General features: G+C 45.9%; 1 protein-coding gene across 1 annotated transcript in view; it reads right to left on the reverse strand.

Annotated features, from left to right (window-relative positions):
* Positions 1-26,180, reverse strand: part of LOC149441688 (zinc finger FYVE domain-containing protein 26-like) — a gene marked incomplete at its 3' end in the record, with an annotated part of 275,032 nt that overhangs the window by 215,411 nt on the left and 33,441 nt on the right. Inside the window, exon 4 of the mRNA XM_089657042.1 lies at positions 3,080-3,343. Within this exon, the coding sequence (XP_089513168.1) occupies positions 3,080-3,343 (264 nt within the window). The remainder of the gene's footprint in view (positions 1-3,079; positions 3,344-26,180) is intronic.

Below are 26,180 nucleotides of genomic sequence, written 5' to 3' on the forward strand. Positions count from 1 at the left end.
ATGAGCAAATAATATTCCCGAAACACTTCAGAATTCATCCGGCTGCTTTTGTCAGCAGTCACATCATCAATAAATACAAGAGAACCAGTTCCATTGGCAGCCATACATGCCCACGCCATGACACTACCACCACCATGCTTCACGGATGAGGTGGTATGCTTAGGATCATGAGCAGTTCCTTTCCTTCTCCATACACTTCTCTTCCCATCACTCTGGTACAAGTTGATCTTGGTCTCATCTGTCCCTAGGATGTTGTTCCAGAACTGTGAAGGCTTTTTTAGATTTCGTTTGGCAAACTCTAATCTGGCCTTCCTGTTTTTGAGGCTCACCAATGGTTTACATCTTGTGGTGAACCCTCTGTATTCACTCTGGTGAAGTCTTCTCTTGATTGTTGACTTTGACACACATACACCTACCTCCTGGAGAGTGTTTTTGATCTGGCCAGCTGTTGTGAAGGGTGTTTTCTTCACCAGGGAAAGAATTCTTCGGTCATCCACCACAGTTGTTTTCCGTGGTCTTCCGGGTCTTTTGGTGTTGCTGAGCTCACCGATGCGTTCCTTCTTTTTAAGGATGTTCCAAACAGTTGTTTTGGCCACGCCTAATGTTTTTGCTATCACTCTGATGGGTTTGTTTTGTTTTTTCAGCCTAATGATGGCTTGCTTTACTAATAGTGACAGCTCTTTGGATCTCATCTTGAGAGTTGACAGCAACAGATTCCAAATGCAAATAGTACACTTGAAATGAACTCTGGACCTTTTATCTGCTTATTGTAATTGGGATAATGAGAGAACAACACACACCTGGCCATGGAACAGCTGAGAAGCCAATTGTCCCATTACTTTTGGCCCCTTAACAAGTGGGAGGCACATATGCAAACTGTTGTAATTCCTACACCGTTCACCTGATTCGGATGTAAATACCCTCAAATTAAAGCTGACAGTCTGCAGTTAAAGCACATCTTGTTCGTTTCATTTCAAATCCATTGTGGTGGTGTATAGAGCCAAAAATGTTAGAATTGTGTCAATGTCCCAATATTTATGGACCTGACTGTATATGTAGTAAAGCATGCTTGTTATACTCACTGTAGAACCTAAGGGGTTAATTCTCCACATTGTGAAAAAGGGAGGTTTTATCCTCTCTTCTTTGATCTTCCCCTTCTTCCATTGTCCCCTAAATATTTCTTGACAGAACAGAGGTTTGGAGTCACTCTGCACATGCTCAGTTTGGTGTGTATTACTAGTTTTTTTTCTTTCTTGGGAGTGCGCATGTGATAAGCACAGGGCCAATCAGCACTGTCCACACAGAGGTAAGGGGTCCTCCATCCTCCTAGAGGAAAATGAAAACTCCTCCCACAAACGTTAACCAGTGCTGGACAGTGATAGAAGTCACACGAGTGCTCCAGCTGCTGATGAGAAAAGGTATTTAGCAGTTTATATTTACTAAAATAATTGCATTTTCATGTTCTGTGTACTGTGGGAGACTATATATAGTAAATGCAGTGTTCTGGGTTTAGTAACACTTTAATAAAAATAAAAAAAAATTAAGCTTGGTAGAAACTCGTTACATATTTTTACCACCATAAAGTAATATACTGTATCATTATAAGAGAAGTACAGCCAAAGCTCTTTTGGCTCTACTTCTCCTGTGGATCACAGGAGTGCATTCTGCACTCCTGTGACCCGTTTTCAGCTGACAGCGGGCTGAAGCCTGCTGCCGGCTGATGTCACTCAGCCGTTTCAGGCTGGGAAAAGATCCTGACTTTAAAGACTCCTGAGAGTCTGAAGCGGGACCTGGCTCAGCCTCTCAGTGAGCCACTGAGAGCCTGAGCCAGCTGCTTCCTCCCCCTCCACAGCCCAGCGGTCCAGTGAGCATGGAGGGGGGCAGAGCACACAATGGTGACTGACACTCACCCCTCTCTGCTCAGTGTGGCTGTGAGAACTCAGTAATCAGCATGTGATCGCTAAGTTCTCACACTTAGAACTGGAGGGGAACAGATGCAGCATTGGACCGAAGCTGCATCCACCTAGGTAAGTATACAGTAATTGGGGGAAAAAAAGCAATCCCTCTACTTCTCTTTTAAAGTGTTACTAAACTAATGACCCTGCATTCACTGTATCCAGCTGTCCACAGAACATGGAAATGCAATTATTTTAGTAAATATATACTGCTAAATACCTTTTCTCATACATATGCAGTATATAGCAGTCTTGTGACTTATATCAGTGTCCAGCTGAGCACTTGTTAATCTTGTAGGAGGAGTTTTAATTCTTCCTAGCAATACATACCAAACAGAGCATGTGCAGACTTGCCACTAATGCTCTCTATTATGGCAGATGGATTGGGGGCAGTAAAAGAAGGGAGGGTCAGAGAAGACAGGATCAAACCGTCTTTTTACACAATGGAAAGGGTTAACCAATTTGGTTCCACAGTGAGTATAACAAGCATGCTTTACTGCATATATAGACTGATTTTACTATTGTGGGTTTAGTCTCTCAGCTATCATTATGAATCATATCAAAATCTGCAGCACCTAAAACCTCAATGCAATACTATACATCTCAGATAATAAAGTGCATACCCTGCATGTATATAATAAATAATAAAGGTGTAAAACCTAAAATGTGCAAAGCAATATAGAAAACACATTTGCAGCACTATATACCCTCATTCCCATCACTGAGCGGTAAATGAGCTTAATTGATATTCATTTTAATTTTCCACACTTTTTCCTTCATGTTACAAACAGGTGATATGGTTTCACCAATCCTCCTCCTCCTCAGATCTCCAGATGGGCAAGATCTAATATGGCAATTCCTGATTAAGAATGTAAAAAAAAAAAAAACTTAACTTTTATATTTTAATAAAAAATGGTATTGTAGGTTTGTGTGCACTAAAAATAATATCTTATTTATTTTTTGAAAATATAGATTATATAAACAGTTGCACAACATAAAATATTGAAACTGCCAACATGTTATTCTGCAGTGCCCCTGCTTTCATAAAATACAAAACGATTTTGGAGTTTCAAGTAATGTTTGTATTACAAGCAGTATATTTCATTCATTCATAATTTACATACCCTGTGCTTCAATGCTGGTTAGCAGACGCCTCTCTGAAGTCTCTAATAGCTGCTTGCATGTTTTCCAAAGATGGGCTTGCGTACAAGCCAAATCAAAGGCTGCCATAGCTGCTGGATTCAACTCTTCAACTACAGTTTTCCATGAATCAATTTTTTCTAAGCATGCATTTCTGATCCAGAAGTCATCCTGTAATGTCGGTACTGAACATTCAGCAAGAGCAACCAGCTTGTCTGTTACATCAGATATAGAATAGAACACCATTCCTAAATAAAAAATAATAATTGTGTAAATATTGTACAAATACATGCTATCGGGTGGCATTGCAGTAGTCAGAACAAGAATGGGTTAGAGCAGTGGTCTCCAAATTGCAGCCCGGGGGGCTAGATGCTGCCCTTTGCTGGCTTTTACCTGGCCCCTGGGTCACTATTTCCACTGATACCAACAATGGGGCATATATTCCCCTACTGACACCAATGAAAGATCACAACTCCACCTAATGACACCAACAATGGGGCACAATTCTTTCCAACACCACCAATGATTGGGCATTGTTTTTTCCAAATGACGTTGAGACCTTTTCTACTATCAGTGGCCACAGTACAGCCCCTCTAAAGTCTGAAGGACTGTATACTTGCCCTTTGTTTAGAAAGTTTGGAGACCCCTGGGTTAGAGTTATTTTATTGAACAAAAATTTCTGTACTGAAATCTCAGGTCACACATTGATGGATGACTACTATGCTACAGGGTGGCTTAATTAACCAGGAAGGCGTATGTCTGTAGACTGAGAAGGAAGAATTGAAAAAACACACATTTCCTTTGTATATAGTTGAAATGTCTGTACAGTTTAGTTTTTTAAAGCAAACTTGTCATAAAAATAGAACATGCATACCTGCAAAAAAGAAGACTGAATTGTTACCTTTCCTGCTGACAAAAATCCTTTGTTGGAGTACATTGGAAAACCAACATCTCCAAGAGTGTGAATCTCCATGGTCATCCACACAGTGCATTTTATAAAAGATGTGTAGGTCAACAGAAGGAATCAGTACTTCAGGGGAACAGGGAGACTAACATCCCAGAAGTGTAATTTTTTGGAGCAGATTTCTGATCTTTCCTGAATACAGTACCGTTTTAAGTATTTAGTCTCTCTTGCAGGTATGCCTGTTTAGTATTTTTAGGGCCCATCCACACCATAACATGGTGTGGGAAACCCACATTCTATGCGCGTTTACTGCCCAACAGTAAAAACGCACTGCCCTTGGAATCTGCAGTGGGTGTCAGTGCAATGTTAACACCCAAAAACGCAGGTCGCAAGCGCAGTGGGTTTGCCCGTATCGAATCGCACGGTACAGAAAAAAATGGTACAGGTAAAAAAAAAATGGTACAGGTAAAAAAAAAAAAAACACATTGCAACTGGATTGTATGGTACATACAATCCAGTTGCAATGTGTTTTTTTTACCCAGTTTCCACCCAGCCTATGACTATAGGCTAGGTGGAAACTGGTTAAAAAAAAAAACATTGGAACTGGACTGTATGGTACTTCTGTACCATGCGATCCGATACAGGCAAATCCACAAGAAAGCATGGCAGGACAGCTCTAGATCTGGGTGGACATCATGTCCTTCTCCCAGGATCGGGCCCTGCTGCGACGCAATATGTTGATGTTGGTTGTGACAAACAGCCCCTGACAGTTGTGGATGGAGTGCATCTGCCAAATAGAATTTTGAGGTTCATAAGATAAAAGGGTAGCAGTGGGAGGTCTGTAGCAGGACACAAGTGGTTAAGCACTGGCCACACCTTGCTTCCCATCTGGGGTATAATTTGTCCTCGTTGGGTTAATTCGTGTTGGTGCAGATTGGTGCACTCTTCAGTACTGAAAATTTACAAGCCAGGAGGCTTAACAGCTGTTTTTTCTGAATATTTCTTTTGGACTGTGATCTTTACCTGTGTGGGATTTGTACTGCTTTTTGCTGTACATACTGACTAATAAATGTGGCCAGGGAGACCTCACCCCTACATGCAGCTTGGCTGACCTCTCTACGAGCTCCACTTGAAGCTTAACCTCACAATTGGTGTTTCGGAAGCGGGCATCCCTGCACTGATCCACGATGAAAGGCATGTTTGCTGGCTACGCTGTGTGCCTGTTAAAAAACGGCATTGAGATAAACTGTGTGAGTGGTGTTAACAGGACAGCAGACTGTGTCCATACCAATTAAAGGCACAGTGCACTGCAGTGTTATTGTGAATCTGCAGCATGGAGGACCTTGCACCAAAGAAATGCTGCACAACAACAGACTTTTCAGAAAGTCCTGGCTCAGCAGCAGCAAGCTGCTACACAACAAGAAGAAATCAATAAAATGCTGGCAGCTCAGCAGCAACAGGCCCAAGCAATCAGCCAGCAAGCTGCTGTTCCAACAGGAGACTAATATACTGTTGGTCACCCATCTGGCAAGCAGGCTTAAGTGGCTACTTTAGCTCAGGTAGCTGGAGCTCAAGTAACTGCCCTGGCGACAAAGGCACAAGTGCCTGCTTTGGCCCAGGCAGCCAAGGACTGACAGACCTTAGCAGAAGTACTACAGCAGCTGCTACCCCAAACTGCAAGTGTTTCCACTGGATCCCCTGGTGACACCCTGGCAGGCTCCAACAGCCACTTTGTACAATAGATGACAGCTCAGGATGATGTGGAAGCCTACCTGTGTATTTTTGAGAGAGTTGCTGAGGGGCAAGCCTTGCCTAAAGAACGCTGGGCTGCACTTGCTGCACCACTGTTAACAGGGGACTCCCAAAAGGCATACTTTGACTTGTCCGCTGAGGACACCCAGGATTTTGATAAACTGAAGGCATAGATCTTGCAACGTCTGGGAGTCACCACCTAAGTGAGGGCACAGTGAATGCATGGCTAGAGTTTTTAAGTCAGATCTAATATATGACCTAATCAATCTGGTCAAATGGTGGCTGCAGCCTGAAGTCCTCACAGGGCCCCAAATAGTGGAGAGAGTCGCAATGGACCAGTTCCTGAAAGCTTTACCTCCTGAGTTGCAGAGGTGGGTGAGGCAAGCTGATCCAAATTTAAAGGATGACTTGGTGGAACACTACTTTGCAAAAGAGGACCTCATTGTGGGGTCTACAGGATCAAGGTCCTTCACTGCCAAAAGACCCCCTCCAGTAACCACCAGTTCAAACCCAGCTGTGCAACCGGAAAAGCCCACAAGGGGAAGTCCTGAGAGATTGCTGAGAGCGGCTGGAGGAATAGTCCCTGTTGGAAGACCCCGTCCAGGAAGCCCCAGTGTTGGAAGTGCAAAGAGTGGGGGTCACATTGCTGCCAAGTGTCCCTTGAATTCCGAGCACATGGAGAGTAACGTAGTCTGGCGCATGTCCTTGTTTGCTCGCCCAGGCCTTGCTGAAAATACAGACATGCCGAATTCTGTTGTAAAAATAACGGGGAAAGTGCGCGTGCCCTCCTGGACTCTGGAAGCTTGGTTACTCTGGTTCAAACCCGGTTTGTGGACCCTGAACAGTTGATCCTGCATCAGGTAGGCGTGGTATGTGTGCATGGTGACAGTAAGAAGTACCCCACAGCGCTGGTGACCTTTGAATCCAGCTTAAGATCTATGTTCCATGATGTAGCTGTGTCCCTTATCCTATTGTACAGTGTAATACTGAGGAGAAAAGTTCCACTGTTCCAGGAACTCTGTAGGAGGAAGGACAAGAGTCCTGAACCTGGACTTTGTGGGACTGCAAGGGGGAACCCCAACCCCTTTGAACCAAGAGTTGATGAAAATGCTGTAGGGGTGACCCCTGATGAAAATAGGTATTTTCCCCTACCAGTCTGTGTTGATGAACCGGAGGTGACCCCTGAGACCCTAGAGTTGCCCAGTGTGCTGGAGCTAGAGGTCTCCCAGGACAAATTCAGGACCGTCCAGTTACAGGAGCCTACTCTTACATAAGACAGGAAAAATGTAAACGTAAACAATGGGAGCCCAGTAGCTTCACGGCTGGAGAATGTGTTTCTTCATATGGCAGTTAGCCATGACATGTTGTATAGGGTTGACAAAATTCAGGGTGAGATTGTGAAACAACTCTTGGTGCCCGACCCTTATACAGGGACAATGTTGAACCTGGCCCATACACATCCCATGAGGGGTCACCTGGCATATGAAAAGACCGGGGAACATATTTGACAGTGTTTCTTTTGGCCCAGGATACAGGCCGATGTGAAAACTATTGTTAATCTTACCCTGAGTGTCAAAAGTCAGCCCCTTATGCCGCATTACCGCAGCCCACTGGTGCCACTACCGATGCTCGAGGTCCCTTTTGACCAAATCGCCATGGATCTGATAGGGTCAGTAGTTAGGTCTGCCAGAGGCTATCCTAGTCATGGACTATGCCACCTGGTATCCCAAAGCTGTTTTCTTAAGAAGCACTTCCTTTAAGACAATTACCAAAGAGTTGTTCCCCATATTTACCTGTACTGGGATCCCAAAAGAGATTTTAACCAATCAAGGGACTCCCTTTATGTCAAAAAAAAAATGAAAGAGTTGAGCAAACTGTTCAATATTAAGCACTTGCATAGTTTGGTTTACCACCGTCAGACAGATTATTTATTAGAACGGTTTAACAAAAGCCTCAAGAGTATGCTAAACAAGGTGGTGGATAAAGATGGGAGAGACTGGGATTGTCTACTGCCCTATTTGTTGTTTGCAATTAAAGATGTCCTGCAGTCTTCCACAGGGATCTTACTCTTTGAACTTTTGTATGGGGAGACATCCTAGAGAGTTACTAGCTATTGCCAAAGAGACCTGGGAGACTGAGACTACTCCCTACCAGAGTGTCATATAACACATCTCAGCCATACAGGACAGAATTAGCCAAGTAATGCTCCTTGTCCAAGATAATATGCAGCAAGCCAGGAGTCAAGTGTATAATAGATTGGCAAAGGTTCAACCCACCCAGGGGATAATGTACTTGCTTTAGTCCCCACAGTGGAAAGCAAGTTCCTTGCTAATTGGCAAGGACCCTATGAAATACTGGTAAGTGTTGAGGAAGTAAGCTAAAAGGTGTAACAACCAGACAGGCAGAAGAAGAGCAGATCTATCATGTACAATTAATTAAAGCATGGAAAGATAGGGAAGCTCTGCTAGCCCTGGGTGACAAGCCCCTGAATAAAGAGGAAGGCATAAGCAATGTTCAGATACCCCTGTCTGTATAACAACAGTAAGAAGTGAAAGTTTCTACAGTGAAATACAGATTTCTTCTCAGAGTTGCCAGGCTACACAAATGTAATAAAAAATTATAGTGTCACTGACCCCAAGGTTTGGGTGCAACTTAAGCTGTATCGTATTCCAGTGTGGCACACAGACAGGTAGTAGCTGAAGAAGTAGGGAGCATGTTGGACCGTGGGGTGATAGAAAGTCAAAGAGTGAATGGTGTAGTCCTATAGTCTTAGTTACCAAGCCAGCTGGGTCCTTAAGATTTTGTAATGACTTCCAGAAAACGAACAAAGCTTCAATGATTGACATGCCCCGGGTTAATGAACTAGTTGAGAAGTTGAGTCCTGCAAGGTACATAACCACCCTTGACCTCACTAGAGGGTATTGGCAGGTTCCACTGACACATGAAGTAAAAGAGAAAACAGCTTTTGAGACCCTAGAGGGTTTGTGGCAGTATGTCTGTATGCCCTTTGGACTAAATGGGGCTCGGAAGCTGACCCCTGCAGAGAGAAATTATAGTATTGTGGAACAAGAGTATTTGGCCATTTGTCAGGGTAGGGAAGCTTTGCGTCGACGCACATCTATGCGCCAACGCTGGGTACCCGCCGGCTGTGGCAGTGCGCATGCGCCGGCGTGCACAGGCAGGCTATTTAAACCCCTGCTGCACTTAAACCTATAACTTCTGGTCTACTACGTTCTGTGCATGTTGCTTTGTATCTGGATTCCTGTTGCCTATCTGATTTGACCTGACCACGATTGAACTCCGCCTGCACCGACCAGGCTCATCCCTTGAAATCCGCTTGCCTGCTCCCTGTACCTGATCTGCCCGATTGATCCTGACCCGGCTTGTCCGACGCAACCTCTCCTGCTTGTGACTATCTTTGGTTGCCAGCTGCCCGCAGCTGTCCAGACCTCCACTATACCTTCCTGCTGCTGCACCCGCTCACCTGCATCCGCAACTGACCTGCATCCTGGTCTTCCAGGTCATCACCTGCCTGCTGTCATCTCAGACCCCCCAGGCACTCGTACCTCTCCTGACTTGGTGCCTTCTGTTATCCTACCCTATCAGAGGTCCCAAGCGGGAGTGGTAAGAGGACGCCCTAGTCTCCACATCAGGTTCCCCAACCAGGTACGTGACACCATTAAAGCGGAGCTTCACCCAAAAGGGGAAGTTCTGCTTTAAAGACTGGTCCCCCGCTCCCCATTAAGAATTGGCACCTAGGCGATCAGAATTGAAGTTGTCCTCCCTCCCTGTAGTCTTCTGGGACATGTGACAAGTCCCAGAAGACTACGAGACCATTCAGAAAGCGCAGCGTTACTCGTGCATGTGCACTGGGCACCCGGTTGTGAAGCTGTCACAGCAGGGTGTACACACTGAAAATGCTGGCACCAGGAACACCGGATGTCCAGTGAAACGGGCTGCAGGGAGGACACTGCGATATCAAGGGACAGGTGAGTGGCAGGTTTTTAAAAGTCAGCAGCTACAGTTTTTGTAGCTGCAGACTTTTTTTCTTCACAATGTGACGAACTCCGCTTTAAGTAGGCCTTGGAGGTTCTGCGGTACCACTTGCTGGGGCGCCACTTCCAAATCCTAACAGATCACGCTCCCTTAAAATGGATGGTCCAGGCTAAGGACAGTAATGCAAGGGTTACCTGTTGATTTCCGTCCCTCCAAGATTTTTCTTTTAAAGTGGAGCACTAGCCTGGTCGCAATCATAAAAATGCGGATGCCCTTTCTAGAACCTATTGTTTGGTAGCTTGTGATCGAATCCACATGTTCAAAACAGGAAAGGAGGTGTGGGGGGGGCGGGGTGGAGTGTATCGTATCTACCATACAGAATTTTGAGGTTCATAGGGTAAATGGATGGCAGTGTAAGGTCTGTAGGAGGACACAAGTGGTTGAGCACTGGCCACACCCACCTTGTTTCCCACCTGGGGTATAATTTCTCATCCCTGGGTTAAACAGTGTTGGTGCAGAGAAAGGATACTATCAGGCTGTGAGGTAACAAGTCTGCAGGACTGAGACAGACCCATGAGGTCTATTTAACAGCTGTTTTTGCTGAATCTTTCTTTTGGACTGTGATCTTTACCCCTGCGCGGGAATCCTATAGGTTTTTGCTGTTCTTACTGACCAATAAAAGTGGGCAAGAAAGACCATAAGCCTACATACGGCTTGGCTAGCCCCTCTACGAGCTCCACTTGAAGCTGAGCCCCACATGGTTTAGAACAGTGCTATCCACGGTTTTAAGCAATCATAGCGTGCAAAAAAATAAAATAAAACCCTGATCACCTCCCCAGAGTAGTAGTGTTACACAACATGTAAAAAGAAAAAAATCTGAAAAAAAAATAAATAAAAAAAAATTTTTTTTTTACATGCTGTCACCAGTCCGTGTCCCTGATCACTGCCACACCAGTTATACAATGAAGCTGTACTACATTGGTGACAGTACATTGGTGACCTTTTTTAATTTTTAAAACAATTGTGACAAAAAAAAAATTACAAAATCTAAAAACTCACCATGTGTCTTACTAAATATCTTGGACTGTTTACTTTTTCAAAAAGGGGTAATTTGGGGGATATTTGTACTTACCTGACATTTTCAGGCCTCAAAAAATAAAATTGGCCTTCAGCATATCAGAATTGATCAATTTTCATATATATTTTATACACACAGTTTGTGGACTTTATACCTTCCTATAGACTAAATAATAACCACTGATTTGGGTTATTTTCACCAGAGAAATGTAGCAGAATACATTCTGTCCTAAATTTATGAACGATTATTCATTTGCAAACTTTTATAACAGAAGGAAAAATGCTTTTTCTTCACCAAATTTTCGGTCTTTAGCATGAACAAAAACCCAGTGGTGATTAAATACCACCAAAAGAAAGCTCTATTTATGTGGGAATAAATGATAAAAAAGTGTCATAGGGTACAGTGTTGCATGACCAAGCAATTGTCATTCAAATTGGTCTGGGCAGGAAGGGAGTGATAGTATTGAATAACTTAAAGTAGTGCATGCACAATTTTGCTGCAGAGCAGTGCGATTTCAGATCAAATGAATGGGCTGAAAACGCACTGCACTCAAATCACACATGAATAGTACAGGAACACGCTCTGTTCCTGGTGTTAACCAAACCTAAACTGCGAAGTCAATTTATTTGCAAAACAGAGGCAGTACACACCGAAGAGGATTAACATTTTTTCTCTCAAAACAGATATAGATACAGTGGATATAAAAATTATACACACCCCTGTTAAAATGTCAGGTTTCTGTGATGTAAAAAAATGAGACAAAGATGAATCATTTCAGAACTTTTTCAAGATCCTTAATGTGACCTATAATCTGTACAACTCAATTGAAAAACAAATTGAAATCTTTTAGGGGGGGGAAGTAAACATAAAATACTAAAATAATGTGGTTGCATAAGTGTGCACACCCTCTTATAAACTGGGGATGTAGCTGTGTTCAGTATTAACTGGTTGCCGACCAGCCACAGTGTTTTTACTGAGGCAGGGCGGCACCGCCACACAGAACACCGTTTTTAAACGTCGGTCTGCAAAACAGGTAGGGGGCGCCGATCGCGAAAGCGGGTGTCAATCACCGGATCCCGGTGATTACCGGCAATCACTGACAGAGAGCACGGCTGCAGTGTTTACACTGCAGCTCTGCTATCTGTCACTTCCGAGCACACGCTGATCCTGAGAGAAGAGTTTATCTCTCCGGCTCAGCATCCCATGAAGCACACCCCCCCGCCCCCTAGTAAAACACTCCCCTCACACAGTTAACCCTTCCATTACATTAAAAAAAAAAAGTTAACCCCTTCCTCCCCAGTGCCATTAGTACAGTGTCAGTGTTTTTTTTTTTTTGTACTGATCACTGTATTGGTGCCACTAGGGATGTCAGTGACCCCAAGCCAGTTCCCCCCAGTGTCAGAATGTCTGCCGCAGTCCCGCCATAAGTCGCTGATCGCCATTATTAGTATAAACAAATGTAAAAATCCAGTATCTATACCGCCATTTGTAAACGCTATAACTTTCACGTAAAACAATTAATTTACACGTATCTGGATTTTGTTTTTAGCAAAGACATGTCGCAGAATACATTTTGGCCGAAATTTCTGACAATTTGATTTTTAAATTTTTTTACTGGACATGTTTTATAGCAAAAAGTCCAAAATATAGTTTTTTTCTCAAAATTATCAGCCTTTTTATTTTATAGCGTAAAAAATTAAAAAATGCACAGGCGATCAAACACCACCAATAGAAAACTCAATTTGTGGGAAAAAAAGGACGTAAATTTAATTTGGGTGCAGTGTTGCATGTCCGCGCAATTGTTAGGTAAATTAACGCAGCGACGTAACACAAACCGCTTCTGTAACCGCTTCCTGACCGCCCTATAGCAGAAATACTGCTAAAGGGCGGCATGGGTGCACAAAATCACATATGTATATATATATGTATATATATATATATATATATATATATATATATATATATATATATATACACACATATATATATACAGTTGCAAGAAAAAGTATGTGAACCCCTTGGGATTACGTGGAGTTTTGCATGAATTGGGCATAAAATGTGCTCGGAACGTCATCTAAGTCACAACAATAGAAGAACACAGTCTGCTGAACATAATACTACACAAACATTGATGTTGCCATGGTTTAATTGCACATAACATGTAAACATTCACAGTGCAGGGAGGAAAAAGTATGTGAACCTTTGGACTTAATAACTGGTTGACCCTCCTTTGGCAGCAATAACCTCAACCAAACGTTTCCTGTAGTTGCAGATCAGACCTGCACAACGATCTGGAGTAATTTTGGACCACTCCTCTTCACAAAACTGTTTCAGTGTAGCAATATTCTTGGGATGTCTGGTGTGAATTGCTCTCTTAAGGTCATGCCAGAGCATTTCAATCGGGTTGAGGTCAGAACTCTGACTGGGCCACTCCAGAAGGCATATTCTGTGCTGTTGCAGCTATTGTTTTGTTGAATTACTTGTATGCTTTGGGTCATTGTCCTGTTGCATCACCCATCCTCTGCGGAGCTTCAGTTGACGGACAGATGGTCGTACGCTTTTCTGCAAAATGTCTTGATAAACTCTGGAATTCATTTTCCCATCAATGACAACAATCTGTCCAGGCCCTGAGGCAGCAAAGCAGCCCCAAACCATGATGCTCCCTCCGCCATGTTTTACAGTGGGGATGAGGTTTTGATGTTGGTGTGCTGTGCCTTTTTTTTCTGCACACATAGTGTTGTGTGTTCTTCCCAAACAACTCAATCTTGGTTTCATCTGTCCACAGTATATTTTGCCAGTAGTGCTGTGGGACATCCAGGTGCTCTTTTGCAAACTTCAAACATGCTGCTATATTCTTTTTGGACAGCAATGGCTTCCTCTGTGGTGTCCTCCCATGTACTCCATTCTTGTTTAATGTTTTCCTTATTGTAGATGTGTCAACAAAAATGTTAGCATTTGCCAGAGATTTCTGTAGGCCTTTAGCTTACACTTCTTTACCTCATGCAGCATTCTGGCTGTGCTCTTGCAGTCATTTTTACAGGACGACCACGCCTAGGGAGAGTAGCAACAGTGCTAAACTTTCTCCATTTGTAGACAGTCTGTCTTACCGTGGACACATGAACATCAAGGCTTTTGGAGATACTTTTGTAACCCTTTCCAGCTTCATGCAAGTCAACAATTCTTGATCGTAGGTCTTCTGAGAGCTCTTTTCTGCGAGGCATGGTTCACATCAGACAGTGCCTCTTGAAACCAGTAAACCCAAAACAGGTGTGTGTTTTTTAAGGGCAGGACAGCTGTCAGCAACATATCCAATATCATCACACTGATTGGAGTCAAGGTTGGCTCACTCCTGGCTCCAATTAGCTCTGGGAGAAGTCATTAAGCTAGGGCCTCACATACTTTTTCCTCCCTGCACTGTGAATGTTTATATGTTATGTGCAATTAAACCATGGCAACATCTAATGTTTGTGTAGTATTATGTTCAGCAGACTGTGTTCTTCTATTGTTGTGACTTAGATGACGTTCCGAGCACATTTTATGACCAATTCATGCAAAACTCCACATAATCCCAAGGGGTTCACATACTTTTTCTTGCAACTGTATATACACATATATATATATATATATATATATATATATATACACACACATATACACACACACACACACACACACAAGATGTGTGCTCCCGTGGGTGTGAAACCCCTCCCAGATATTGTCAGATTGCCCGTCAGTATACCAGTAATCACATTTAACGGATCAATATCTGTGATCAGATCAGCACTATACCAGCATTCACATTAGTATAGCGTCCCCAAAAACGCAGCATTATGCAGGCCATAGACAGGTCGAAAAACCGTCTGTTTTTAAAAAAAAAAAAAAAAAGTTGGTCGTTCAATAGGCCAACGTTACCACCAACGGTGAAAGAAAAAAAAAAAAAAATCGGCCAATTTTCGTCCTGTTTACAGCCGGCATTTAATTACTTCTGTCCCTATTATATTTGACATGAAAAAGTATTGCGGTTGCAACAATGTATCCATTTGTATAATTTCGGATACAGATGTTTTTATTCGGATACAAATAGATACATTGTTGCATAGATTTCTTTTTCTCCTTCTTCCAGGTCACGGCTCATGCGCAGATTTTTTATTGGTAAAACGATCGGCCGATTTGCCCATTATTGCCAGGAAAATCGGCCGATTGGTAAAATCGGCCGATTTTTTTCCAACTTCACCGATAAAAAAAATGTGCCAAAACCACGAAAAACAGCCAAACAATTAACCCACTAATGGTGCGAAAATCACCCAATTTTCTTTTTTCAATCCTTTTTCCATATGGGGTACCACGTATACGTGAACAATTTTTATTCAAGCGTGCCACTATTTAAGCATTTGTACAATCTTGGAACTGGCGCATGTGGCACCGTGTGACCTAATGTGTGCCCACCATTGGAAGTGAGTGGATGCAGGGCGGTATATTCTAATGGCGGGCATACCACACACTTTTTCTGGCAGAAATTTCTTCTCTTTTTTTATTCAGTCCACAGGCTGCATATCAAAAAAAAAAAAAAAAGAACATAGCATATATAACCAACAAGGATCAGTGATGTGCTGGTACATCACTGGACTTTGAATGGTTATACCAGGATGATGTCTACAGCTGCAGGCATCATCCTGGTATCATTTTTTTCAGCTGGCGATCGGCTTTCATGTAAAAGCAATCCTAGTGGCTAATGGATCCCTTGATAAAAAAAAGTCCAGGAAGTGACGAAACGCGGCGGGACACCTGACGTATGACGCTATTACGTTTTACCGGAAGAACGATCGCGCCCATCTTTGTTTAGGGAACATGCTGTTTCTGCCAGGAGAGGAACTATTGTATACCTCAGAAGCTGGAAGCTGTTTGTTGGCGTTTTAAATGTAAGTGTACTAATAAAGTGTTATGTTTGAATACTTCAAAGCCTCTAAACATTTGATTTGCCTTATGAGGGACATGGGAGCAAGCTAAAAGGAGTGCTAAGAAGCTTGGAAGTGCCAGCATCTACTATGTGAAAAGCGTGACATTACCTCTCTAGGGTAATAATTCATTGCTGCACCAAGTTGGAGTGTTTTCACCTAAGTTGCACATTTTTGATATTCACTATTGTATTTATTTGTGGCAGTTAAATTTTTGCTGTGTTTGAGTTCACTACCACATCTAGCAAAGAACATGGTTATTGTGTTTTTGGAGTGTTCACTTTTGCTCACTTGTGATAACAAGTTTATTCATACTTATTGTGTGTAACATATACAGTATATAATACTTTTTTTTTTTTTTTCACGTTTGTTGACACATGATATGCTGTGTGCATGACACATTATTTTTGCACAAGTGTTTATTTGTAAAACGTAATGCACCATTTCTAGTTTATATTTTTTTCAAGGTTCATCAACATTGGAATACCATACGTTGAATACCTTGCACAGCTTTACACAATGTGATTTGGAGGTGGAACAGAAAGTTATTTGAACATTTTGATATTTCAGAGACATTTATGGGACTTTAATTTATGTTCTGGTTTCATTTATTCGTTGATCTATGTATTTAAGAATTGATTTTTGAGGTGTAATTTTTAGGATTGGGCTAAAGTGCGGTTGATAAAAGAGCTCACATATTATAGGGGATATTTGCATTTCCTGTGATAGCATTAAAAGTGATAAAAAAAAAGGTACAGTGTACAAATAATTAAAAAAAAATCAAAACACCGTATTTTTTCGCTCCATAAGACGCACCTGACCATAAGACGCGCCTAGGTTTTAGAGGAGAAAAACAAGAAAAGAAATATTCTGAACCAATGGACTGCAGACACAGTACAGGGGATGACTAGAGACTGCGGACAGAGTGCAGGAGATGACCAGAGACCGCGGACACAGTGCAGGGGATGACCAGAGACCGCGGACACAGTGCAGGGGATGACCAGAGACCGCGGACACAGTGCAGGGGATGACCAGAGACCGCGGACACAGTGCAGGGGATGACCAGAGACCGCGGACACAGTGCAGGGGATGACCAGAGACCGCGGACACAGTGCAGGGGATGACCAGAGACCGCGGACACAGTGCAGGGGATGACCAGAGACCGCGGACACAGTGCAGGGGATGACCAGAGACCGCGGACACAGTGCAGGGGATGACCAGAGACCGCGGACACAGTGCAGGGGATGACCAGAGACCGCGGACACAGTGCAGGGGATGACCAGAGACCGCGGACACAGTGCAGGGGATGACCAGAGACCGCGGACACAGTGCAGGGGATGACCAGAGACCGCGGACACAGTGCAGGGGATGACCAGAGACCGCGGACACAGTGCAGGGGATGACCAGAGACCGCGGACACAGTGCAGGGGATGACCAGAGACCGCGGACACAGTGCAGGGGATGACCAGAGACCGCGGACACAGTGCAGGGGATGACCAGAGACCGCGGACACAGTGCAGGGGATGACCAGAGACCGCGGACACAGTGCAGGGGATGACCAGAGACCGCGGACACAGTGCAGGGGATGACCAGAGACCGCGGACACAGTGCAGGGGATGACCAGAAACCGGGGACACAGTGCAGGGGATGACCAGAGACCGCGGACACAGTGCAGGGGATGACCAGAGACCGCGGACACAGTGCAGGGGATGACCAGAGACCGCGGACACAGTGCAGGGGATGACCAGAGACCGCGGACACAGTGCAGGGGATGACCAGAGACCGCGGACACAGTGCAGGGGATGACCAGAGACCGCGGACACAGTGCAGGGGATGACCAGGGACCGCGGACACAGTGCAGGAGATGACCAGGGACCGCGGACACAGTGCAGGAGATGACCAGGGACCGCGGACACAGTGCAGGAGATGACCAGGGACCGCGGACACAGTGCAGGAGATGACCAGGGACCGCGGACACAGTGCAAGAGATGACCAGGGACCGCGGACACAGTGCAGGAGATGACCAGGGACCGCGGACACAGTGCAGGAGATGACCAGGGACCGCGGACACAGTGCAGGAGATGACCAGGGACCGCGGACACAGTGCAGGAGATGACCAGGGACCGCGGACACAGTGCAGGAGATGACCAGGGACCGCGGACATCGTGCAGGAGATGACCAGAGACTGCAGACATAGTACAGATGACCAGAGACTGCAGACAGTAAAAGAGATTACCAGAGACTACGGACCTTTTGAGAGGGAGGGGAGCGGGTACCTGAATTTGACAGGTACCCGCTCCCACTTCCGCGGAGTTGTCCCTCCTTCTTCCCGCGGCGGCTTGTGACAGCCGGGTGCCCACTGCGCATGCGTGAGAAGCTCTGCACTTTGTGAATGGCCCGGAGCCTTCTGGGACCTGTCATGTGTTCGAGAAGACACCGAACCATTCACAAAGCGCAGCGCTTCTCGCGCATGCGCAGTGGGCACCCGGCTGTCACAGAAGCCGCCGCGGGAAGATTGCAGCGCTGGAGCGAGGAACAGGTAAGGTTCTGCAGGAGAGAAGAGCTGAGCGGCCGGCCCAATATTCTGACATGGTGGCGGCAGAAATACCGGACCGGCCGCTTTACATTCGCTCCATAAGACGCACTGACATTTCCCCTCCTTTTTGGGGGGGGGGCGGGGGAAGTGCGTCTTATGGAGCAAAAAATACGGTAACTAAAAAAAAAAAAAAAAATTGCCCCTCCCATGCGCGCACACCTATGTGCGCAAGCCTTGACCCTGTGCCGGTATGTAAACAGCAGTTGCACCATGCATGTGAGGTATTGCCGTGAACGTCAGATCAAGGGCAGTAATTCTAACACTAGACTTCCTCTGTAAATCTAAAATGGCTTTTAAAGCGTTGCCTATGGATATTAAAAATGTTTGCAGTTTGTCGCAATTGCACGGGGCATGCATAGTTTTAAAGCATGTCATGTTTGGTATCTATTTACTCAGAATACCATTATCTTTTATAGTTTACCAAATAATTGGCCAATATATTGTGTTTTTATGCATTAAAAGTAAAAAAAAGGTGTATTTTTGTTTAAAATTTGTTTTTGAAAAATCGCTGCGCAAGTACTATGTGCCATAAAAAATTGTAGTACCCATCATTTTATTCAGTAGGGTGTTTGCTTTAAAAAAATATATGTTTGGGGGTTTAAATTAATTTCCTAGCAAAAAATACAGATTTTTTTCATGTGAACAAAAAGTGTCAGAAAAGGCTTGGTCTTCAGGTGGTTAGAAGAGTGAGTGATGTGTGGCATAAACTTCTAATGCTGGGCATAAAACGCCCCCACCCCCCAAAATGACCCTTTTTTGGAAAGTAGACACCCCAAATTATTTGCTGAGAGGCATTTTACAGAAAATTGTCACTTAAATGATATACTGCTCACACATGCCATGGGTATATGTGGAATTACTCCCAAGTATGGGGGTATCACATGTGAGAGACGTTACGAGTAGACACCCCAAACTATTTGCTGAGAAGCATGTTGAATCAATAGAAGAATTTATTTTTTTACCACAAGTTTTTGGAAAATGACAAAAAAAAATTTATTTTTTCTTTACACAAAATTGTCACTGGGTATATATGCCATGGGTATATGTGAAATTACTCCCCAAAATACATTCTGCTACTTCTCCCGAGTATGGGGGTACCACATGAGAGACATTTTGGCAGTCTAGCCAAGTACAGGACCCCAAAATCCAATAAGCACCTTCAGGCTTTTAAAGGGCTTTATTTCCTCATTACACTTCCAGACTACCTATCACAGTTTCAGAGGCCGTGAAATGCCAGGATAGCACCTAACCCCCCCAAATGACCCCTTTTTGGAAAGTAGACACCCCAAGGAGTTTGATAATAATGTAACCAAGATGGCGACCGGAGCAGCCGCACAGACCTGAGCTCCGGTCACCTACATTGCCACCCACCTCCACCAGCACCAGCCACCGCCGCCAGGGATCCCCCCCCCCCCCGACCTTCTGTGCTCCTGGAAGGGGAGGGAGCGGTGCCGCCGAAGCCCCCACCCGCTGCAGCGTCCGGCCAGGCGGGGAGGGGCCTCTCGCGCAGCCTAAGATACAGCAATCCGCCGGGCCAGCGGGCGGACAGCAGCCACCGGGATCCCCCCGACCCTCCGTGCTCCTGGAGGAGGGAGCGGTACCGCGTAGCCCCCATCGCGCAGCCCGGAGCTCTAATACCACAGCTCGACCTGATCTCGACCTGCCACGGCCTACCATCGCCTACCCCGGCAAAACCCTGCCATGACCCGAAGCCCATCTGATGATCCCCGGAAATACCTCCACTGCTGACGCCCACCCCGCATCTCCTCAAGCCAAACCTCACCCCTCCACCTGGGTCTGACACAAACTGGAACTTGCAACTTGACTACCCTTGACCACAACTGACCGAACTGAACTCTACCCATCCTGATCCTAAGCACGAGACCACCTTTCTTACCCTTCCTCTCCTAACCGCGGGGGGACATCTCCCCGAACCCTGGTCCTCCTCCACCTCACTCACCCACAAAGCACCCACCTACTTCCACAAACTGCCGCAACCCCCTCAACCTAATACCGGTCCCCCTGCTCCCCAAAACCACCCCTCCGTTTTCATGTGCACTCCTGAACGCCCATTTGGTTTGCAACAAACTTACCACCATCCACGACCTCTTTGTCTCCCACTCCCTCAACCTCCTGGCGATCACCGAAACCTGGATCCAAACCACCGACTCTACCTCCCCTGTGGCACTCTCCTATGGAGGTCTCACCTGGACCCACTCACCCAGACCCAGCGGGCGAAAAGGTGGTGGGGTTGGTATGCTCCTCTCACCGCAGAGCACCTTCCAAGTCCTCCCAAACCCTCCCTCTCTATCCTTCTCCTCCTTAGAGGCCCACTGCATCCGACTATTCTCTCCAATCTCCCTGAGGATTGCAGTAATCTATCGACCTCCTGGACCCGTATCCCGCTTCCTAGACAACGTCTTCACCTGGTTACCCTTTATTCTCTCCTCTGAGCTGCCCACCATCATCCTTGGAGACTTCAACATTCCTATCAACATCAATAACCCGGCCACATCCCAACTCCTCCACCTAACCTCTTCTTTTGCACTCCCACAGTGCATACAGTCCTCCACCCACTCCGACGGGAACACCCTGGACCTTGTTTTCTCTCATCTCTGCACCCCCCCACAACCTCACTAATACCCCTTTTCCCTTCTCTGACCACATCCTCATCACCTTCTCCGTCTCCTCGTCCTCTTACACCTACCCCTCCAAACGTCAAACCATCACCAGCCGAAACCTCCACAACCTGAACCCTGCCCCCTTCCACTCTGCAGCTGACCAACTTTACGACAGTATCCTTCCCCTGTCCTGCCCTGACCTGGCCACTACTGTTTATAACAACTCGCTGTCAGCCGCTCTTGACTCCTTAGCACCCCTAACCACATGAAACATTAGACCCCGACCGCTTCAACCCTGGCAGAATGACCACACCAAAAATCTCAAACGACGCAGTCACGCTAGAGCGACTATGGCGCAAAACCAGATCCCAACAAGCGTTCACCCGATATAAATCCGCCTTCCTCACCTACACTTCCTTCCTCCACGCTGCCAAGCAAGCCTACTTTGTAACCCTCATCAATACCCTCTCCTCAGCCCTCGCCAGCTCTTCTCCACTTTCAACTCTCTCCACCCAGTACCTCACTCACCGCCCACGAGATTGCTAACCACTTCCAAAGCAAGACATCACCACTGCTCAGACTTCTGCCCCACCTAGCATCCCTCACACGAAAACCTCCTCAACACTCCTCTCCTTCGACCTCGCCACTGTCCAGACCTCCACCCCGCCCAACATTCCTCACACTAAAACCCCCTCAACACTCCACTCCTTCGACCCTGCTACCACTGAAGAGGTCACTAAGGTCTTCTCTGAAGCTCTCCTTACCACCTGCCCCCTTGACCCTGTCCCCACACAACTCCTACGATCCCCCATCCTACGCTCCCTCACTCACATCTTTAATCTCTCCCTCTCTACTGGCACATTCCCCTCCCCACTGAAGCATGCGCACATCACTCCCATACTTAAAAAACCCTCCCACCGGCCTAAACAACCTTAGACCCATCTCCCTGCTGCCATTTTCATCCAAACTCCTTGAGCGCTTAGCCTTTAACCGCCTAAGCTCCCACCTCACCGACAACAACCTCCTTGATTCCCTACAATCTGGCTTCCGTCCCCTACACTCCACCGAAACCGCCCTACTCAAACTCACCAATGACCTGCTAACCGCCAAAGCCAATGGCCACTACTCAGTGCTCCTACTCCTCGACGTCTACGCGGCTTTCGACAGGGTCGACCACCCCCTCCTCCTCAAAAAATTATACTCTTTTGGCCTCAGAGACTCTGCTCTCTCCCTATCTATCACAACGCTCCTTCAGTGTTACCTGTAACGCTGCCACCTCCCCTTCACTCCCCCTCTCTGTTGGGTTCCCCAAGGTTCTGTCCTCGGGCCCCTTCTCTTCTCCATCTACACCTCCTTTCTTGGTCAACTGATACACTCCCACGGCTTCAACTACCATCTCTATGCCGATGACACTCAAATCTATCTCTCTACCCGTCGCCTCACCCCTTCAGTCTCCGCCCAAATCACTAGCCTTCTGAACGACATATCAGATTGGATATCACTCCACTTCCTCAAATTAAACCTTGCCAAAACCGAGCTCCTAGTTCCCCCCCCCCCATGCCCCCCTCCCCCTGACCTCTACATAACGACCAACGCCAGCATGAGCCCCACCCTGCAAGCCAGAATACTAGGCGTCATTCTAGACTCCAATCTGTCTTTCCAGCCCCAGATCCAATCGCTGACAAATTCATGCAGACTCCACCTCCGCAACATCTCCAAGATACGCACGTTCCTAATCCCAGAAACTACAAAGCAACTCATTCACTCCCTTATCATATCACGACTCGACTACTGTAACTCCCTCCTCGCCGGCCTACCCCAACACAGGTTATCCCCGCTTCAGTCTATCCTGAATTCTGCAGCCAGACTCATCCACCTTTCCAACCGCACTATATCCGTCACCCACTCTGCCAATCCCTCCACTGGCTTCCGATTGCCCAACGCATAAAATTCTAAATATTAACATTGACGTACAAAGCTGTTCATAACACTGCCCCTAACTGCATCACCGACCTAATATCCATCTACCACCCAAAACGCACTCTCCGCTCCCCACAAGACCTCCTACTCTCTAGTTCCCTGGTCTCCTCCTCCCATGCCCGTCTCCAGGACTTCCCCCATCCTCTGGAACTCACTACCCCACTCCATCAGACTGTCACCTACCCTCCTCACCTTTAGGCGCACCCGGAAAACCTATCTCTTCAGAGAAGCCTACCCCGCCCTCACCTAATTGCTGATCTCCCCCGCTCTTCCCACCACTCCATCCCCCACAGCTATTTCCTCCTGTACCACTCTCCCCTCCCTCCTAGATTGTAAGCTCCAAGGAGCAGGGCCCTCGAACCCCTCGTGTATTGTTACTGTGCTGTCTCGTGTACTGGCTCCCATTATAATGTACAGCACTGAGAGAAGAAGAAGAAGAAGAAGAAGAAGAAGTAGAAGAAGAAGTAGAAGAAGAAGTAGAAGAAGAAGAAGTAGAAGTAGAAGAAGTAGAAGTAGAAGTAGAAGTAGAAGAGGAAGAAGAGGAAGAAGAAGAAGAAGAAGAAGAAGAGGAAGAAGAGGAGGAAGAAGAGGAGGAAGAAGAGGAAGAAGAAGAAGAAGAAGAAGAAGAAGAAGCATGGTAAGTATTTTACAGATCTCATTTGTTGTCACGTTTTTGGAAAATGAAGAAAAATAACAAAAACATATTTTAAAAAAATGAGATCTGCAAAATACTCACCATGCCATTTTTTAAATTCCTTGGGGTGTCTACTTTCCAAAAAGGGGTCATTTGGGGGGGGGGGGTTGGTGCTATCCTGGTAGGTCATGGCTTTCGAAACTGTGATAGGTAGTGAGGAAGTGTAAAGAGGAAGTTACGCACCTTCAGGCTTTCAAAGTGGTCACTGGATTTTAGGCTCCTGTATGTGGCTAGGCTCCCAAAAAGTCTCACACATGTGGTATCCCCATACTTGGTAGAAGTAGCAGAATGCATTTTGGGGTGTAATTCCACATATACCCATGGCTTGTGCGAGAAATACATAATTTAAATGACAACTTTGTGTAAAAAAAGAAAAAAAGTTTTAGTCATTGATGCCCCCCCCCCCCCAGTTAACCCCTTCACTGCCCTGTCACCAGTGTCACTGATCAGTGAAGCGATTTTTACTGATCAGTGTCGCTGGCGACTTCCGATAGAGTTAGCGCCCCTCCCAGATAGCGCCAGTTTGCCCGCCAGTACACCAGTAATTCCGTTTAACCCCTTGATTCCCCCCCTCAGTTAACCCCTTCACTGCCCTGTCACCAGTGTCACTGATCAGTGAACCAATTTTTACTGATCACTGTATCAGTGTCGCTGGCGACTTCCAATAGTGTTAGCGCCCCTCCCAGATAGCGCCAGATTGCCCGCTAGAACACCAGTAATCCCATTTAACCCCTTAATCCCCCCCCCCGTTAACCCCTTCACTGCCCTGTCACCAGTGTCACTGATCAGTGAACCAATTTTTACTGATCACTGTATCAGTGTCGCTGGCGACTTCCGATAGTGTTAGCGCCCCTCCCAGATAGCGCCAGATTGCCCGCCAGTACACCAGTAATCCCGTTTAACCCCTTGATCGCCCCCCTCCCCCAGTTAACCACTTCACTGCCCTGTCACCAGTGTCACTGATCAGTGAACCAATTTTTACTGATCACTGTATCAGTGTCGCTGGCGACTTCAGATAGTGTTAGCGCCCCTCCCAGATAGCGCCAGATTGCCCGCCAGTACACCAGTAATCCCGTTTAACCCCTTGATCACCCCCTCCCCCCAGTTCACCACTTCACTGCCCTGTCACCAGTGTCACTGATCAGTGAACCAATTTTTACTGATCACTGTATCAGTGTCGCTGGCGACTTCCGATAGTGTTAGCGCCCCTCCCAGATAGCGTCAGATTGCCCGCCAGTACACCAGTAATCCCATTTAACCCCTTAATCCCCCCCTCAGTTAACCCCTTCACTGCCCTGTCACCAGTGTCACTGATCAGTGAAGCGATTTTTACTGATCACTGTATCAGTGTCGCTGGTGACTTCCGATAGTGTTAGCGCCCCTCCCAGATAGCGCCAGATTGCCCGCCAGTACACCAGTAATCCCGTTTAACCCCTTGATCGCCCCCCCCCAGTTAACCCCTTCACTGCCCTGTCACCAGTGTCACTGATCAGTGAACCAATTTTTACCGATCACTGTATCAGTGTCGCTGGCGACTTCCGATTGTTAGCGCCCCTCCCAGATAGCGCCAGATTGCCCGCTAATACACCAATAATCCCGTCTAACCCCTTGATCGCCCCCCCCCCCTCGAGTTGACCCCTTCACTGCCCTGTCACCAGTGTCATTGATCAGTGAACAGATTTTTACTGATCACTGTATCAGTGTCGCTGGCGACTTCCGATAGTGTTAGCGCCCCTCCCAGATAGCGCCAGTTTGCCCGCTAGTGCACCAGAAATCCCATTTAACCCCTTGATCGCCCCCCTCCCCCCCCAGTTAACCCCTTCACTGCCCTGTCACCAGTGTCTTTGATTACAGTGAACAGATTTTTACTGATCATTGTATTAGTGTCACTGGTGACTTCCGATAGTGTTAGCGCCCCTCTCAGATAGCGCCAGATTGCCCGCTAGTACACCAGTAATCCCATTTAACCCCTTAATCCCCCCCCCCCCCCGTTAACCCCTTCACTGCCCTATCACCAGTGTCACTGATCAGTGAACCGATTTTTACTGATCACTGTATCAGTGTTGCTGGCGACTTCCGATAGTGTTAGTGTCCCCTCCTAGATAGCGCCAGTTTGCCCGCTAATGCACGGGATTTTTTTTTACCAAAAACATGTAGCAGAATACATTTTGGCTTAAATTTATGACTAACTTTGAGTTTATGATATATTTTTTATAGCTTAAAGTAGAAAATATTGTTTTTTTTCAAAATTTTTGTTTTTTTTGATTATAGCGCAAAAAATAAAAAGCGCACAGGTGATCAAATACCACCAAAAGAAAGCTCTATTTGTGTGAAAAAAAGGACGTAAATTTTGTTTGGGTGCAGCATTGCATGACCACGCAATTATCATTTGAGTTAGTGCAGCGCTGTATAGCAAAAAAATGCATAAATTACAGTATCTATACCATAGTTTGTAGACGCTATAACTTTCACACAAAGCAATCAATATACACTTATTGGGATTTTATTT

This window comes from Staurois parvus, unplaced genomic scaffold (assembly GCF_062004578.1).
Source record: "Staurois parvus isolate SC_StPar_1 unplaced genomic scaffold, SC_StPar_1.0 ptg000959l, whole genome shotgun sequence".
NCBI lineage: Eukaryota > Metazoa > Chordata > Amphibia > Anura > Ranidae > Staurois > Staurois parvus.